General features: G+C 39.3%; 1 protein-coding gene across 9 annotated transcripts in view; it reads right to left on the bottom strand.

The window, feature by feature from the left end:
* LRRC7 (leucine rich repeat containing 7) overlaps positions 1–18,147 on the bottom strand; it is a 286,473-nt gene that overhangs the window by 105,915 nt on the left and 162,411 nt on the right. For all 9 annotated transcript variants that reach the window (XM_075832825.1, XM_075832822.1, XM_075832823.1 and 6 more), the window contains 4 exons: positions 16,563–16,680; positions 9,195–9,273; positions 7,063–7,152; positions 6,304–6,360 (listed from right to left, as the gene is read on the bottom strand). In XM_075832825.1, the coding sequence (XP_075688940.1) occupies positions 6,304–6,360; positions 7,063–7,152; positions 9,195–9,273; positions 16,563–16,680 (344 nt within the window). The remainder of the gene's footprint in view (positions 1–6,303; positions 6,361–7,062; positions 7,153–9,194; positions 9,274–16,562; positions 16,681–18,147) is intronic.

The raw sequence follows: 18,147 nt of genomic DNA, 5'->3' as shown, positions 1-18,147 counted from the left end.
TCCCACCTATTTTGGTCTACTAAACAGTCTCAGGAGAATAGAGGATTGGCCACATTGGATATTTCCCAGCCAGTCTAATGTGTCAAGAGTATAACTTATATAATACTGCTCCTATGTACAAGAATATAACTACTACAATACTCCTCCCTATATACAAGAATATAATTACTAGAATACTGCTCCTATATACAAGAATATAACTACTATAATACTGCCTCCTATATACAAGAATATAACTACTATAATACTGCCTTTTATGTACAAGAATATAACTATTATAATACTGCCCCCTATATACAAGAATATAACTACTATAATACTGCCCCTATATACAAGAATATAACTACTATAATACTGCCCCCTATATACAAGAATATAACTACTATAATACTACCCCCTATATACAAGAATATAACTACTATAATACTGCTCCTATATACAAGAATATAACTACTATAATACTGCCCCTATATACAGGAATATAACTACTATAATACTGCTCCTATATACAAGAATATAACTACTATAATACTGGCACTATATACAAGAATATAACTATTATAATACTGCCCCCTATATACAAGAATATAACTACTATAATACTACCCCCTATATACAAGAATATAACTACTATAATACTGCTCCTATATACAAGAATATAACTACTATAATACTGCCCCTATATACAGGAATATAACTACTATAATACTGCTCCTATGTACAAGAATATAACTACTATAATACTGCCCCTATACACAAGAATATAACTACTATAATACTGCCCCCTATATACAAGAATATAACTACTATAATACTGCCCCTATATACAAGAATATAACTACTATAATACTACCCCCTATATACAAGAATATAACTACTATAATACTGCCCCCTATGTACAAGAATATAATTACTATAATGCTGCTCCCTATATACAAGAATATAACTAATATAATACTGCTCCTATTTACAAGAATATAACTACTATAATACTGCTCCTATATACAAGAATATAACTACTATAATACTGCCCCCTATATACAAAAATATAACTACTATAATACTGCCCCTATATACAAGAATATAACTACTATATTACTGCTCCTATATACAAGAATATAACTACTATAATACTGCGCCTATATACAAGAATATAACTACTATAATACTGCCCCCTATATACAAGAATATAACTACTATAATACTGACCCTAAATACAAGAATATAACTACTATATTACTGCTACTATATACAAGAATATAACTAGTATAATACTGCTCCTATATACAAGGATATAACTACTATAATACTGCCCCTATATACAAGAATATAACTACTATAATACTGCCTCCTATATACAAGAATATAACTACTATAATACTGCTCCTATATACAAGAATATAACTACTATAATACTGCCCCTATATACAAGAATGTAACTACTATCATACTGCCCCTATATACAAGAATATAACTACTATAATACTGCTTCTATATACAAGAATATAACTACTATAATACTGCCCCCTATATACAAAAATATAACTACTATAATACTGCTCCCATATATACAAGAATATAACTACTATATTACTGCTCCTATATACAAGAATATAACTACTATAATACTGCGCCTATATACAAGAATATAACTACTATAATACTGCCCCCTATATACAAGAATATAACTACTATAATACTGACCCTAAATGCAAGAATATAACTACTATATTACTGCTCCTATATACAAGAATATATCTACTATAATACTGCTCCTATATACAAGGATATAACTACTATAATACTGCCCCTATATACAAGAATATAACTACTATAATACTGCCTCCTATATACAAGAATATAACTACTATAATACTGCTCCTATATACAAGAATATAACTACTATAATACTGCCCCCTATATACAAGAATGTAACTACTATCATACTGCCCCTATATATAAGAATATAACTACTATAATACTGCTCCTATATACAAGAATATAACTACTATAATACTGCCCACTATATACAAGAATGTAACTACTATCATACAGCTTCTATATATAAGAATATAACTACTATAATACTGCCCTCTATATACAGGAATATAACTACTATAATACTGCCCCTATATACAAGAATATAACTACTATAATACTGCCCCTATATACAAGAATATAACTACTATAATACTGCCCCCTATATACAAGAATATAACTACTATAATTCTGCCCCCTATATACCAGTATATAACTGCTATAATGCTGCCCCTATATACAAGAATATAACTACTATAATGCTGCCCCCTATATACAAGAATATAACTACTATAATACTGCCCCTATATACAAGAATATAACTACTATAATACTGCCCCCTATATACAAGACTACAACTACTATAATACTGCTCCTATATACAAGAATATAACTACTATAATACTGCTCCTATAGACAAGAATATAACTACTATAATACTGCCTCCTATGTACAAGAATATATCTACTATAATACTGCCCCTATGTTCAATAATATAACTACTATAATACTGCATCCAATGTACAAGAATATAACTACTATAATACTGCCCCTAAATACAAGAATATAACTACTGTAATACTGCCCCTATGTACAAGAATATAACTACTATAATACTGCTCCCTATATACAAGAATATAACTACTATAATACTGCCCCTATATACAAGAATATGACTACTATAATACTGCCCGCTGTATACAAGAATATAACTACTATAATACTGCCCGCTATATACAAGAATATAACTACTATAATACTGCCCCCTATATACAAGAATATAACTACTATAATACTGCCCCCTATATACAAGAATATAACTACTATAATACTGCTCCTATATACAAGAATATAACTACTATAATACTGCCCGCTATATACAAGAATATAACTACTATAATACTGCCCCCTATGTACAAGAATATAACTACTATAATACTGCCCCCTGTGAAGAAGGATATTACTAATACGTAGTGCTGATCCCTCAGGTGGGAAAACAATGTCCATTGTCCTATCATGTTTATACTGATGGACATTATAGAGCAGGTAAGCTGCAGGAACACTATAGTACCCTATAATACTGCCCCCTATATACAAGAATATAACTAATATAATACTGCCCTCTACTGTAAATGCAAGAATATTACTACTATAATGCTGTATTCACACATGCAGTTTTGATGCAATTTTTGGTGCAGTTTTTGATGCAGTTTTTGGAGTGGATACAAAAGGAATGTAAAGTATAGAAGAAATATTGAAACTTCTCTCTTTTGTATCCACTCCTAGCTTTGGATGTGTGAATCCAGCCTTACACTGCTGCACTTTTTATATTTATATATATTTATTTCTACTTGAGTATCAGGCAGTTATAATCATACACAGAGTTTTACATATAAAGAATAAGTGTTAGAAAATGTTCTTATATCTCAACACAAAATAATAAAAATGGTGATATCATATAGTAGCTGAAATAAACCGAGCGGAGAGGAGAACACCACGCAGCATCGATCGATACGTTCCGTCTCCCGGCAGAGTCACGCCGCGCCGTGTTCTCTGACTCTTCACAAAGCGCTCCTTCAAACTTTCTAATCTTTCCAATTGCACACTGATAAATGAGTATAATAAAACTAGAGAAGACGCAGCAGCCAGAGAAGCATTTTAATCTAATTAATCTTCTTGTGGGTCAAACTGTAAATAGAAAATCCTCAAACAGAAATGGGAAATTGATTAGATGCTTGTGCTACAACATGTCTATCACGGAAGATGATTTATAAGGGGGTCACCTGCAAGGTCACAGAACAAGGCGAGTCCTAAAAAGTTTCTCTATACCACTTGATTTAAAACAGTCAACTAGCGAGGTCCTACTTAAAGGGAAGCTCCACTGAGAAGCAGATTCAATTTCACTTGTGAATTTGTACCAGAAATAACAAATGTCTAAACCCAGTGGGGTTTCTTCTGGCTTTCTGTATAATAATATCTGCCAAACTTCGATGGGATGCTGCAATGCAACAAACCTCCCATAATTGGGTGACAACTCCATATCTGTATTATCGCGTGTGATCTGATGTGGTCTCTGAGACATCCTCTGGGCTGCTTCCTGTTCCTTTTAGATCATGTCCGGTTCAAGCCGTACAGTCACCTATTATCCCTCCCAGAATTGTTGCTTCCTTCAATAGAAATCAGTATGATCTGTGCAAGCAATATGGCACTAAGAAGACATGCTGAGAATGTGACATATGGTCATCAGATGCTGGGAATTCTGAATTAATAAAGGGGCACCCCATTGATAAACTTCATTTATGAGCCAAAGCAGAGAGCAGCAACAAGGAACATCTTGCTCGTTATGGAGGACCTAACACATCCATGGATTACATGGATAGCTCATTGATTTAAATAAAATCTGTGTAACGCTTCATTTTAACCTGTGGTGGCGCTGCAGCCAAACTGAACCCTTGCTGCCAGGTTCCCCTGGAACAGTTGATCGCTAGAGGTTCCAGCCACGGAACAACTGTGATCAGTTTATCGTAGACGGATCTTTCTAACGAAAGGAACTGTCCAAAGTGGACAACCCTTTAATTTAAAGGGGTTGTCCAGGATTAGGAAAAGATGGTTGCTTTCTTAAAAAACAGCGTCACACCTGTTCATAAGTTGTGTCCGGTATTGCAGCTCAGTTCCATTGAAGTGAATAGGGCTGAGCTGAAATACCACATTCAATGTGTGGACAGAAAGAAGCCATGTTTTTCTAATTCTGGACATCCTCTTTAAGTAGTTTCTAGAACAACAAAATATTATTCACTATTGGCTATTATTCTACCTTCAAATGTACTAATATAAGGTCATTTGTATATTTTGGATGGAAATGCCCTTTAAAAGGAAGTTCTCCTACCAGTAAAATTATGCAGTTGTCTGAAATAATGTGTTATGTTGACCTAAGCCATTAAAGGGGCTTCCAATTATAGGGCAACCACTAATTTCTAGAATAAGGGGGCTTCAGTGCTCAGTAATGTACCTCTCGGTAAAGGCCCTTTAAATACAGCCAGTGTATATATTGGCATGGCCCTCTACCACCAGTCCTATGTTGGAGTATGATTGAGATACAGGGCAGTGAAGATTTTTCATTTTGGAAATTAGGGAGGGTCCGATCACAAGTATGTGAGTGCTGGGACCTGTCAGAATATACACGAAGGTGGATTCCTAAAAAGTTGCCTGTAATGCATCTATAGCCCTTGGGTGGAGATCAGCAACTATGGATCTCCGCTTTCTTCGATGCTCTACACTTACAATGGAATCGTGCTGGGTGATTGAACTACTTTTGGCTTGGGAAGAAGTGAGGGTGCCAACTCTCTGACCCTCACCAAGCTTACCTTTTGACCAGGGTTGTTTTTGGGCATCTTGTTTTCACCAGAGAAAATAATTCCCAGGGCCCACCCTTTCGGGGTACCTCAATGGCTGCATGTCCACTGGTTTATCATCACCTGTACAGACCATTTCTATCTTCAATAAGAACTAGAAGCAAAAATCTAAAAAAGTGGTACAGTCCAACAGGAAGTGATTTGCTCCGCTGTCAGCTTTTGATAGGACTTTCCTTTCCTCATCCTACCAGGATCTGGTCCTACCAGGGCATTTTATAATGCACCAGTCTGACCATTTTTCTGTCATTTTAGAATGTAAGTCATAGCATTGTTTAAAATGGAATTCCCCTTTAAATGTGGCGCGCTCATGGCAAATTTTTGGTACATGAACGATCTAACCGATATCTGCTGGGTTGGATGATTGTCGGCGGCCAATTTTCACTGTAAGACCTCGTATCGGTAGATGTCTGTTCTAGAATGTCGATAGTTTGGCACTCTATTAACTGCAATGATGATCGACTAAGAGGGTGTCCACTTCTGAGCTGCGATCATTGTGTAAGAATAGTACTCGGTGCTCACCACTACTCCCCAAGATCTTGAACATACAGTAAATATAACTCATCATGTGCTGCTGTGGTATTAATGAACGCTTCCCCCTAAAACCAGGGGTACAACATACATGGTGGCCACAACTGCTCCGTAAAGGGTAGGGGGATGTATCACGCCATAATTAAGCACATTTGCCATCATTCAGACCGAGTTACAACAACCCCTCTGGGAGCTGCAATATCGGCCGGGATGGTTGTCATCCAGATTTCCCATCTTTTTATTTCGGGGTGTATGTTAATGGTCTTAAGAAAACTATCAATGCAAAGAAGGGGAAAGATCACCAGTTGGTCACATACGGACTTACTTTGGTAATGTTTTCAAATGATTTTCTCTTAACTCCAATATCCGCAATTTGCTGAGTCTGCGGAGGAGAGAATACAGTGAGACGTACAAATATAAAACCACATTTCTGTATTTACAATCGAGAAGCTTAAAGAGGACACGTCACTAGGTCCTAAAGGGTGAACCATCAGTCTCCCCTAACTACCGCTGTCTCCTGGACTCCAGCAGTGTTTTTGTTTTATTTGTAGGCCCCCCTGTTCCTGAGATATGTCCCCTGGTTTTCCCGTGCCAAATATGCTAATGAATCACTGGCTAGCCAAGAGGGCGTCACCGCCACCGATTCTCCTGAGTTGGCGCTACCTCACAGCCGCTGTCCTATCAGTGTGAAGGTGCTTTACACACACTGTCCTATCTCAGCGAGATCAGGTCCTCTTTAAAAATCTAATAAGAATGTAAAGTATGACACAAAGTCTTCTATAAAACATGTGTAACTGTATATACGTGGCTTATATCATATGTATTTACATGGTAGATGGGTATATAAAAAACTATAGCGGAAGATAGATCTACATTAGATATATAAGAAAATAAATATAGGTAGACATTAAATAGACGTTAGTTAGATGATAGATGGATAGTTCCGAAAGAGATAGACATGAGATAGAGAGATACCCCATGTGAATATAACGTACATCGCACATAGGGCGGATAACGGATAGAACATAAATATCATTGTCATAACGTCACGGGGATTACAATTTAAGACTGGTTTTCTGCTCACCTTCCAAAATTGGCTGGAAGATACTCAAGAAAGGCATCATTAAGGTACAGCTGAGTTAAATTAAGAAGCTGCGTAAAGCCATCCGGTAGCCTGAGAAGAGGATGAAGTAAATGAGTCATCTTCAGTTATAACATAACTATTCATCATCAGTATTTCCATATAATCACTTTCATTGCTCTACCATGGGGTAGACAGAATGATCTTCTAGTTTGAAAAATATATATATATATATATCTGTAGAATGTGTGCGGCTATGTGATTGTTAACAGGGATCTATCCATACATATATAGTCACACCTGGGCCTTAGGGCCTCTGAGGGGAAAAACACCCACTCGGTCCTGTACTGTGACATCACTGTGTTTATTTTCCATGTACTGTGACATCACTGTGTTCATTATTTCTATACTGTGACATCACTGTGTTCATTTTGTCTGCACTGTGACATCACTGTGTTTATTATCCCTGTACTGTGACATCACTGTTTAGTACATCTGTACTGCGACATCACTGTTTAGTATGTCTGTACTGTGACATCACTTTGTTTACTATGTCTTTACTCTGACATCACTTTGTTTACTATGTCTTTACTGTGACATCAGTTTTTTATGTTTGTACAGTGACATCACTGTGTTTATTATGTCTGTACTGTGATAACACTGTGTTTTTTATATCTGCACTGTGACATCACTGTGTTTATTATGTCTGTACTGTGACATCACTGTGATTATTATCCATGTACTGTGACATCACTGTGATTATTATCTCTGTACTGTGACATCACTGTGATTATTATCGCTGTACTGTGACATCACTGTTTTTTTATGTTTGTACTGTGACATCGCTGTGTTTATTATCTCTGTACAGTGACATGACTGTGTTTTCTATATCTGCACTGTAACATCACTGCGTTTATTATCTCTGTACTGTGACATCACTGTTTATTATCTCTGTACTGTGACATCACTGTGTTTATTATGTCTGTACTATGACATCACTGTGTTTAATATCCATGTACTGTAACCACTAAAGATCAAGAAGCACATTATGGATGAGGGCACACTCGTAATGTCCTATAATATATGTTGATTTATGCAATATCAAAAAATCCAACAAAAGATAGAAACATTTAAAACCAGACAAGGAACCGGTCCATGTGCTATATAACACAGGGCCAGCTGCAGCAACCACCCATGATAAGGTATAAATGTTAGGGTATGTGCACACACACTAATTACGTCCGTAATTGACGGACGTATTTCGGCCGCAAGTCCCGGACCGAACACAGTGCAGGGAGGCGGGCTCCTAGCATCATACTTATGTACGATGCTAGGAGTCCCTGCCTCGCTGCAGGACAACTGTCCCATACTGAAATCATGTTTACAGTACGGGACAGTTGTCCTGCAGCGAGGCAGGGACTCCTAGCATCGTACATAAGTATGATGCTAGGAGCCCGGCTCCCTGCACTGTGTTCGGTCCGGGACTTGCGGCCGATTTACGTCCGTCAATTACGGACGTAAATAGTGTGTGTGCACATACCCTTATGTATATGCCAAAAAGAAGATCAAAATAGAAAATAAGGATAATTATAGTAACATTAATGGTAAGATAATAATGGATATGGACAGAACAATATAACAATATCACACGTGTCAATACAATGCGCATATATAGAGCAAAAAATTTATAAGGATAAGTGCAAATAAATGAGCTAAAATATGGCTATCCTGGCTAAATGCCCTAAGTTATGGATATCCAAGGGATGTGATATTGTTATGTTGTGTAATCAGAATTCTGCTGACTTTCTGTTAGCTCTCAGGATGCACAAGCCCACATCTCCTTGCAGTATGTATACAGGACATGATTGGCTCTAGAGCCTTGTGGGGAACAATAGGGACAAGAGAGTGAGAGCACATTATGGGATGTCAGCAAAGCTGTCAGGCATGTGAGTCAGTCAGCTTAGTGTTAGCCAATTCCAGCTGGCAGGTAACAGATTTCTGAATGCAGCTTTGGAGGTGAATGGAGTATAAGATGAAATGTAACTCATGATCAATATAAGAGAGGCAAAGTTACTCATCATTATACGTTCAATGTAAATCACAATTCAGTATCATCATCAGAGATGGAGACTTACTTTGATATAGGATTCACGCTGGCCTCAACTATTGTTAAACATTTACAGCATTTAATATTATCTGGAAATTCTTGTATACCTGGAACAAGAAAGAAACATGATCGATTATTAGAACGTTCAGACTAACTACCCAATCAGATGAAAATGATTTCATTCCAACACTGGATGATATTAAACTTTGAGCCCCCCTAGGATGGGTAATTACTTGCTGCTCTAATGTATCCTGCTTGTTGAAGATGACCACACGTACAGGACGATACCGGTTTTTATCTATTCATTGTATTAAAAAAAAGTTTGCCAGCTTTCTAATATACTTTGTGTTTCACTTCCTCACCATTTTAAAGATCTGTGCTCCCTGCCAGTGAATGGAATCATTTTGGTTTACTTGCAGAGGCTAAAAAAAATCATCCTGATACTGTCCAAATGGTACAAGGCTTGTTAGGGCATGTTCACACGTGGCAGAATTTTTCCGCTGCAAATGTTGGTGCAGATTAGCGGCAATTACGCAACGAATCTGAAGCAACATTTGCATATTTGACAGGCAATTCAGACGTTGCAGATATCACAGCGGACTTGCCACAGATTTCGGTTTTTGCATTGCAAAGGCTGAAATCCGCAGTGATATTCCGCTTCTTCTCCGCAATGTCATGAGCTGCTGCGGAGGGAAAATTCCGCACCGCAGCCTGATTTCCGCCCAGTTATTTTCTGCAACGTCTGAACGAACGTTCCTAAAAATGTACAGAAAGAAATGTAAAAAGCGGCTGCTGCAGAATTCCACTGCGGACTGTCCACAGCGGAATTCAACAGCAATTCCGCCACGTTACAGTGTATCACATATAGGCCAATGCACCTGTGTAAGCAGGATATAATCAGGACAAATCTTCAACCTTTGGATGTAAACCAGAATGTCCCTATTCAATGACAGCAAGCATAAGTCTTAAAAACTGTAAGGCCTCATGCACACGACCGTAGCCATGTGACGGCCGTGATTTTCGGGTCGGCCAGCAGCGGACTGTCAGCCGCGAGCCGCCCGCAAATTGCGGGCCATGCACATTATTTTCATTGAGCCCGGACCGCAGAACACGGCCGTAATAAGGCATGCCCGTTCTTTCTGCGGTGCGGGCTCCCGGGCCATGCAAGGACCGTAAAAACTACGGTCGTGTACATGGCCCCATAGGAATGAATGGGGCCGCAATTCTCCCGTGGATTTTCGGGGGAATTGCGGCCTGCAAAAGCACGTTTTGCGAGCAGCTCGCGGCTGACACATGGCTACGGTCGTGTGCATGAGGCCTAAGATATACGACTTTTTGATGGTTAAAAAATCTCAACAGATATCTATTAGTTCACGTTCTAAATGGACCGAAGATTTGGGCACGGTGTCAGACGAGGGATGGTCATAAAATTACAAAATTTCACACAAGGTTATTTTAAACGGGGCACATAACATTACTCCATGTTTTGATAACACATCTCCTTTATTACTCCAAATACTTTTTACACAGAATACGATATTCTGATTCCTTGAATTGTCCTAAACATGACTCACCCGATTCTAAATGGATGCATTTAATATGGAGATGTCCCAGGTTGGTCAGATATTGGACAGATATAAGTGAAATTAGCCGGATATACAAAATGAATATTTGTAGGAGTCTGAAAATTTGTATACTGGGCGATCCAGATCAGCTTGGGGTTATTACTCCAACTCTTAAATTACGGAAATCTGAAACCTCTAAGTTAATGAGTTTTATATGTATAAATCCAGAGGGTGTCTGCAGAAGTTCTTTGCTATTTGGGAAAAATGGATTGATCTGGTCAAACCTTTTTGAAAAGTTTTTTCTGAAATTATAAAATTGCAGAAATTTTTGCTTTAATATATTTATTAGAATCTTATATTTTTTTCTCCTTGCTGCGGTATGGAGGGTCGGAGGGAGGTTGTGTTGGAATAATGTATCATTTGTGACGTATTTGTAATACAATATTTTTTTCATGAAAAAAAAATTAATAAAAAAAAAAGAGATGATTGCCAAACTTTTCTTTATACAATGATTAGGTTTTATTGACATATAGCCGGAGACCCCCTTTAAAATAAATTTTGTTCTGTTTAGTGATCTTTGTTTCTGGAAAAGCTGGAGGACAATGAACGTGGCCGACATTACTTCTCCCATGTGCAATGTTCATTAGGTTTCCAAAGTTTTCGCAAATCTATGAACATCCCTTGCTTCTGTTTTACTGAGTATCTGGGTAGATTTGAAATTTGCCACTACAGGTGACAACCCCTGCAGAGGTGTAATGGCAGCATTATCAGTGGTCACTCCGCTTTCCCAGTAAGAGATTTAAAGGAAAAATACAGTCCGCTATAGGCAAACCGTTTTTTTTTAAAAATGCGCCTCTAATGATAATCAGATTACAGGGTGTCCGGTAGCTGAGACACCCAGCGATCAGCTGTGATCTGTGGGAGGACCAGGCTGAAAGTGCTCAATTTCCCTGCAGTGCCACCACAGGGGAAAGTAAGTATTACACCGTTTTTATCAAAATCAATGGTATCTCCTTGTAATGCTCTCCGCTCCTGGATGTGGATCGGGGACCCCTAGGATTAGCCCAGAATTCCTAATAAGGTGTATGAAAATTAGTTCAAATGCTTTTAAAGGAGGTAACAGAAAAATATACAAAATCGACAAATAAAATTCCAGCTGCCATTTAGGATCTAATAGAATCAACATTAAAAAGCCCGTCTGATTGCTGGGGTGTTTAGGGCTGTTCATCCCATTAATTTCTTCCGATAAATATTAATACAAGATTCTTTAATGATGTGAAAATCATTTACCAGATCTGACCTATCGCAGGACAGCATTGATTCTGTTCTATGTGTATAAAATATTTATGGACACAACAAGATAAAGAATAAATAATTTATTTGTATGGTCCATAACGTGAAATATTTACAAAACTGTCAGGGACGTCCTACTGCTTGGCAGGGAAATTTTAGACATGAGAGAGAATAACCGAGTAGAGGGCAAAAGTTGTGCGACGAAATTGTATGTCATTTTTGTGAATATCGTACAAATTGCAAAGAGCGCAACTTATAATATGCATCTTCATGCAACAGTCTGTGACCAAAGTTGTTATCTAGCTTTAGACTTATACACCATTGAACCATCTTGGACACAATTTTTTAGGGTTTTATCTAAACAGGTTCAAAATTCTGGACTGATTAATTTCCTAATTTAAAACCTAACATTCTGGCTGCCTACAGCTGCCACTAGAGGGAGCTTATGAGCCTATTGCATACAGTTAGACATCATACCAGTATGCAGTAAGCTTCTAAACTCCCCCTAGTGGCAGCTTCAGATTTTATGCTTTAATATAGGTCTACTATATGTCACGGATTTGGGGCTTTGTATCAGAAAATAGGAACTCTGACTGCTATAAAAATATATTAAGAGATTAATAAGCAAAGAATGAACCTAAAATCAACCTGTTGTTAAAAAGTGGACATTTCCTTTAAGGATTGGTGTCCTCCAGAAAGACATAAATCCCAATGAGTGTGCAAAAGTCTTCTTATTATTTACCGCTGGTGACTCTCCTACTTCTGGTTTTGCGAGATTCCAGATTATCAGACATTTCTCAGCTAGGATGAGTGACCCATTATAGGGGCTTGGGCTTGCAGCACTTTAACTAATCTACATTAAGGCCGTGTTCACACAAGGCAAATTTGTTGCAGACTTTGCATGCATTTTTTGTCCACACGTAGCAGAATTGCTGCATATTTTTCGTCCAGAATTGCAGACGGAAAATTCGCAGCAGAATACAGTATCCATGGTGGGTTAGATTTAAACTATTAAATATTTACCGATTTAGGACCTGTCCACATACAACGGAATTGTTGCAGAAAATGTCTGCAGCAATTCCATTGAAAAATGCAGACATTCCACTGCGGCAAAAACGCACCATTTGATGCGCTTTTTACGGCAGAAAGTGGTGCATATTTTGCTGCGTTTTTCCACAATGTTGGGAGACGGTGACATCTCCTCTAAAAAACACGCAGCAATTCGGTCCACTTTCCGCAGCAGCAATTCACCTGCTGCGGTCCGAAAAAAGCACTGCAGGTCAATTTCTACTCGGAATTTTTACGCAGCATGTGGATTTGTTACATCTAACCCACCTTGCTACTACTGTATTCTGCTGAGTTTTTTCTGTCCGAAATTCCGTCCAGAAAAAACGTGGCAATTCCGCAGCGTGTGGACGAGCCGTAATTGTTGGTTCTCCGCTCTGTCTCCACTCTGTGCTATACAGTGCTGGGGCATTGAGGAGTAGGAGTTGCAGCCTTAGTACTGTAGAGGTATCCTATAGCCAATCCCCGACTCTCATAGGCTGACAGTATTAGTAGGACCGCTCATTTACTTACGTCTAGTCATAACGGAATATAATTTCATGATATTGGGATGCCTTAGGGCTTGTCCACACTTAAGGCTGGGTTCACACGACCTATTTTCAGGCGTAAACGAGGCGTATTATGCCTCGATTTACGACTGAAAATACGGCTGCAATACGTCGGCAAACATCTGCCCATTCATTTGAATGGGTTTGCCGACGTACTGTGCAGAAGACCTGTAATTTACGCGTCGTCGTTTGACAGCTGTCAAAAGACGACGCATAAAATTACAGCCTCGTCAAAAGAAGTGCAGGGCACTTCTTTGGACGTTTTTGGAGCCGTTTTCTCATAGACTCTATTGAAAACAGCTCCAAAAACGGCCGAAAAAACGGTGCGAAAACGCCGCGAAAAACGTGAGTTGCTCAAAAAACGTCTAAAAATCAGGTGCTGTTTTCCCTTGAAAACAGCTCCGTATTTTCAGACGTTTTTGGCTCATCGTGTGAACATACCCTAACGGAATTGCTGCAGAAAATTTCTGCAGCAATTCCACAGAAACTAGCAGGATTTCCGCTGCAGAAAAACCGCACCAATTCCTGCGTTTTTGACTGCAGAAAATGGTGCGGATTTTGCCGCGTTTTTCTCAATGTTGGGAGATGGTGACATCAATTCAGTCCACTTTCCGCAGCAGTAATTGACTTGCTGCGGTATGAAAAATACGCACCGCAGGACAATTTCAGGTCGGAAATTTTCCGCAGCGTTTTGTTAATCACCCACTTTGCTGCTACTGTATTCTGCTGTGTATTTTCCGTCCGCAATTCCGGATGGAAAATACGCAGCAATTCCACTACACGTGGACAAGTCCTTATCCCAACTATTAGCAGCTGTCTACACATTGCCCAGTCCTGAATCTCGTCATGGACATGTCGATTTTGTGAAGAGATATTAGATATCATAAATATTAGATCGTTGACAGATCTGCCAACAAATATCCCATGTCTATTGCCAGCTCATGAGATTTCTGCCCAGATCCTTGACCAAAGGGGAAATTTAGGGGACAAATACTTGACAGGGTGGAATTTTCCTGTCCTACCCTTTCTATCCCCTTGGAGATAAGCGGTGCCATATGTGTCTGTCAGCTGCTTATCTCCCCTTACTTCACTAAAATAACACTCACTGATAGCCTTCAGTCAGATGATTGTCTGGCAGACAGTTATGTCTATATCCGGCTTTAGGATTACTATCCCTTTAAACCAGACATAACCAGTGTCAGTCAACTCCCTGCTCACATCATTTCCATTTTCAATTCCTTAGTAGGCTGCAATTCCAGTGAACTGCGGTGGCCTGAATAATGCAGTTTGACTTCACATGTATTTCATTAGAATTGATCGTTGTCTAAAAATATCCGCATTAAAATTTAGAGCCGGGTAAAAATAAGGCCGCGTGTAAAGAAGAAAAGGACAGATTAGTCCATGTTCATGACACAGCTGAAGAGGAGCAGGAGATGCCGCTACTCTCAGCCGCTCTCCTTTAATCTCTCCGGCTCTGATGCCCCTTATCTGGATCCAGCGCTAAAATAAACATCTTCCCTTTGTATAGAGAACGCTGACTGTTCAATCAAAGCCGAGATTAGATCAGCGGCTAATTAAAAGTGGGACTATTAATTATGTCAGCTATTAGTACTAAACAATTATATTTCCTTCCCTGAACTGCTGCCTTGCAATGTATGTTCCATGTGTCGTCTTAGCGAATCATTATCTCCCTGGATACAAGAAAGATTTACTTTGTATCTGGGTTAAAGCGTTACATTGTTTCATCGGATGATTGGAAACCAGGATGCATGGACCATAGGAGATGAAAGAACCGTTTTGAGGGGAGGGGCAAACTAGGCAATTGCATAGGGCCACTATTTCTTAGGGAGCCCTGAGAATGGGAACCCCAGGAGCAAACCTAAACCACCCAATATTATCTAGCGGTGAATAGTGGTATTATTTGGGAATTGTATTGTTGAATTATGTGGGAACTATATGGCAGTATTATGTGGGCTCTTTATAGGAGTATTATTTAGACCCTGAATATTATTTCAGTACTATATGGTGGTATTATTTACACTATTGGTACTCAACAGGGGGACCGCGGACTCCAGATGGGAGTAGTGTCTCTTTTATCTGCATGACCGCACATCTTCCGAACAGGATGACTGTCAGGGGGAAATGAAGGAGGGACGTTCCTTCTCTACTATGTGAGTGACGGACCACTGCCATTAATGCGATAATAGTTCAGGGGGAGGGAGATAGGGAAGAGGAAGTAGAGGTAGAAACAGGGGGCCACAGGCACAGTGAAGACGCTAACACAGTGTCAGGAGTCCAGTGGGCGGTCCTAATCAGTGATTATGATTGAAGGCTGTCAATCATCAAGTAAGACCGCCCACTGGACTCCTAAGCCCAAAATGAGTGGAGGTTTAGAGCAATACATTACAGGTTATACTGAATCTTTTCCCACAAATCTATATATCAATCTGCTCAGCTCGTCCTGCTCTATATCATGCTGCCTGCAGAACAAACTGCATTTTCAAAATAACAGGCTCCCTTTAAAAGGAGAATCATATGATAGAAGATTTTAAAAGGGTCGTATGAGATCAGAAAAAAAAAAAAGGTCTGCCTTTTTTTTTTCTCAAATAAACAGCTCCACCCATGCCCGCGTCAGGTATTGCAGCGCAGCACTATTCGCTTAAATGGCGCTGAGCTGCAATACCAGACTCTACCCATAGACAAGAGTGGCACTGTTTCTGGAAAAACAATTGCAGATCTTTTTTCCGGTCTCTTTGAGATTGCCATCTATTTATTGTGTGCTTATAGAAGATTTCAGGATGTCTGGATTAAGGAGATGACAGATGAATGTTATCTTGTAATATTTTACATAATAGTAAGCTGGTACGACACATTGACACGACACACACTGACAGACCGTCACACAGATGACAAAGAGGAACGTACCATTCTTACTGATATCCAACTCTTTCAGATTCACTAAGCTGGCAATGGTTGCTGGCAGGCTTGAGAGATCATTGTCAGGCATGCTAAGCTTCCGGAGAGCCTGACAACTGAACAATTGCTGTCAAGAAAACATACATAAAGTTAGTGCGTGGAAATAATCACATAGTAATGCAGTAAATATCACATGCAAGAGAAAAATCAATATTTCATGTCAAATATCAGAGATAACTCAGTGACCTCCAACCTTTGGCTCTCTAGCTGTTGCGGAACTACAGCTCCCAGCATGCCCTGACAACCACAGTTCTGCAACAGCTAGAGAGCCACAGGTTAGAGCCCCCTACACACTCACAAGAATGATATGAGGTCAGGTGATATGACCTTAGAATTTTTGGGGGATGGTTCGAATCATGTCTGAAAGTGTAAAGTATGAAAGAAACAAGTTAACTTATTAAAGGGATTTTCCAAACTTACGTAAAACATAGAAAAAAACCTGTATGTGTCTGAATGGTCACCGGGTGATGCCATCATAGCCAAGAAGTAGTTATTTTTTTATTTTCATTATGTTGCCTAGCTCTATGCAGCACTGTTGCTTTCATTTTGCTAGGGCTTGCTGTGGGTGTGATTACCATGTAAAGGACTACAGTTCCCATGATTCCTCTCCCCTCTTACAGACATTGCCTATGCAGCTCTGCCCCTCTATTACAAGGTGTAAGGTAGTGCTGTAATAACTCACTCTGCTGCTGAGACACAGCTCATCTGTTCTACTGCTACAGCCCAGCATGTGAAACACAATCCCCGAATAGATAGGGAAGTGGGAGAGCAGGGAGCTGTGGATATAATAGGCATTTAATATGTGAAGTCCTGCATTACAGGGTGGGGGAGAGGGGAGATAACCACATGTTCAGTGAATAAGACGTCACCCTAACAGGAGATAAACACCTGAAGCATGGTCATGTGACATGTGAGACCGACTTACAGAGGCATTTCAGCTACAGACAGCACATAAGCAAGCGACTAATCTTACTGCATTTATACCATTTTAAGTCCAGAAAATCCCTTTCAATTAAAACTCAAGCATAATTCCTTTAATCCAGCATCAGCGGGAACCAATATATACCGGATTATTAGACATGCTTACTAAAAATAGCCGTCAAAGGGATGTATGGAGAGGACTCACGGGCTGAGCCCGATCCATTCTAAATGGATGTCAACTGTTTGGTACAGCCGACACTTCACTGCAACTAGCGGGATCCTGCTCGTTTAACTCCTTAGATGCCACGGCCAATAGCGACCACGGCATTTAAGCCGCTAGAAAAAGGGGGCGGCCCCCTCTGATGTGTCATCGGCCCCGCCAGTGACGCGATGCCGTGGTGCTGATGATTGCCATGGTAGCCTTGGGGCATAATATAGGCCCCCGGGTCTGCCATCCTTATGCTCCTATTAAACCCTGCCAGAGGCAGTAAAAATCACAATATACTGAAATACATTAGTATTGCAGTAGATCGTGCAAGCAAGTCCCCTAGTGGGACTAATAAAAACAAAAAGTAAAAATCAGATACATAGGTTGAAAAAAAAAAAACACAAG

The sequence above is a fragment of the Rhinoderma darwinii genome, chromosome 7, assembly GCF_050947455.1.
Source record: "Rhinoderma darwinii isolate aRhiDar2 chromosome 7, aRhiDar2.hap1, whole genome shotgun sequence".
Taxonomy (NCBI): domain Eukaryota; kingdom Metazoa; phylum Chordata; class Amphibia; order Anura; family Rhinodermatidae; genus Rhinoderma; species Rhinoderma darwinii.
Note: the sequence above shows the minus strand (reverse complement) of the source record. Positions and strands in the feature narration are given on the sequence as shown.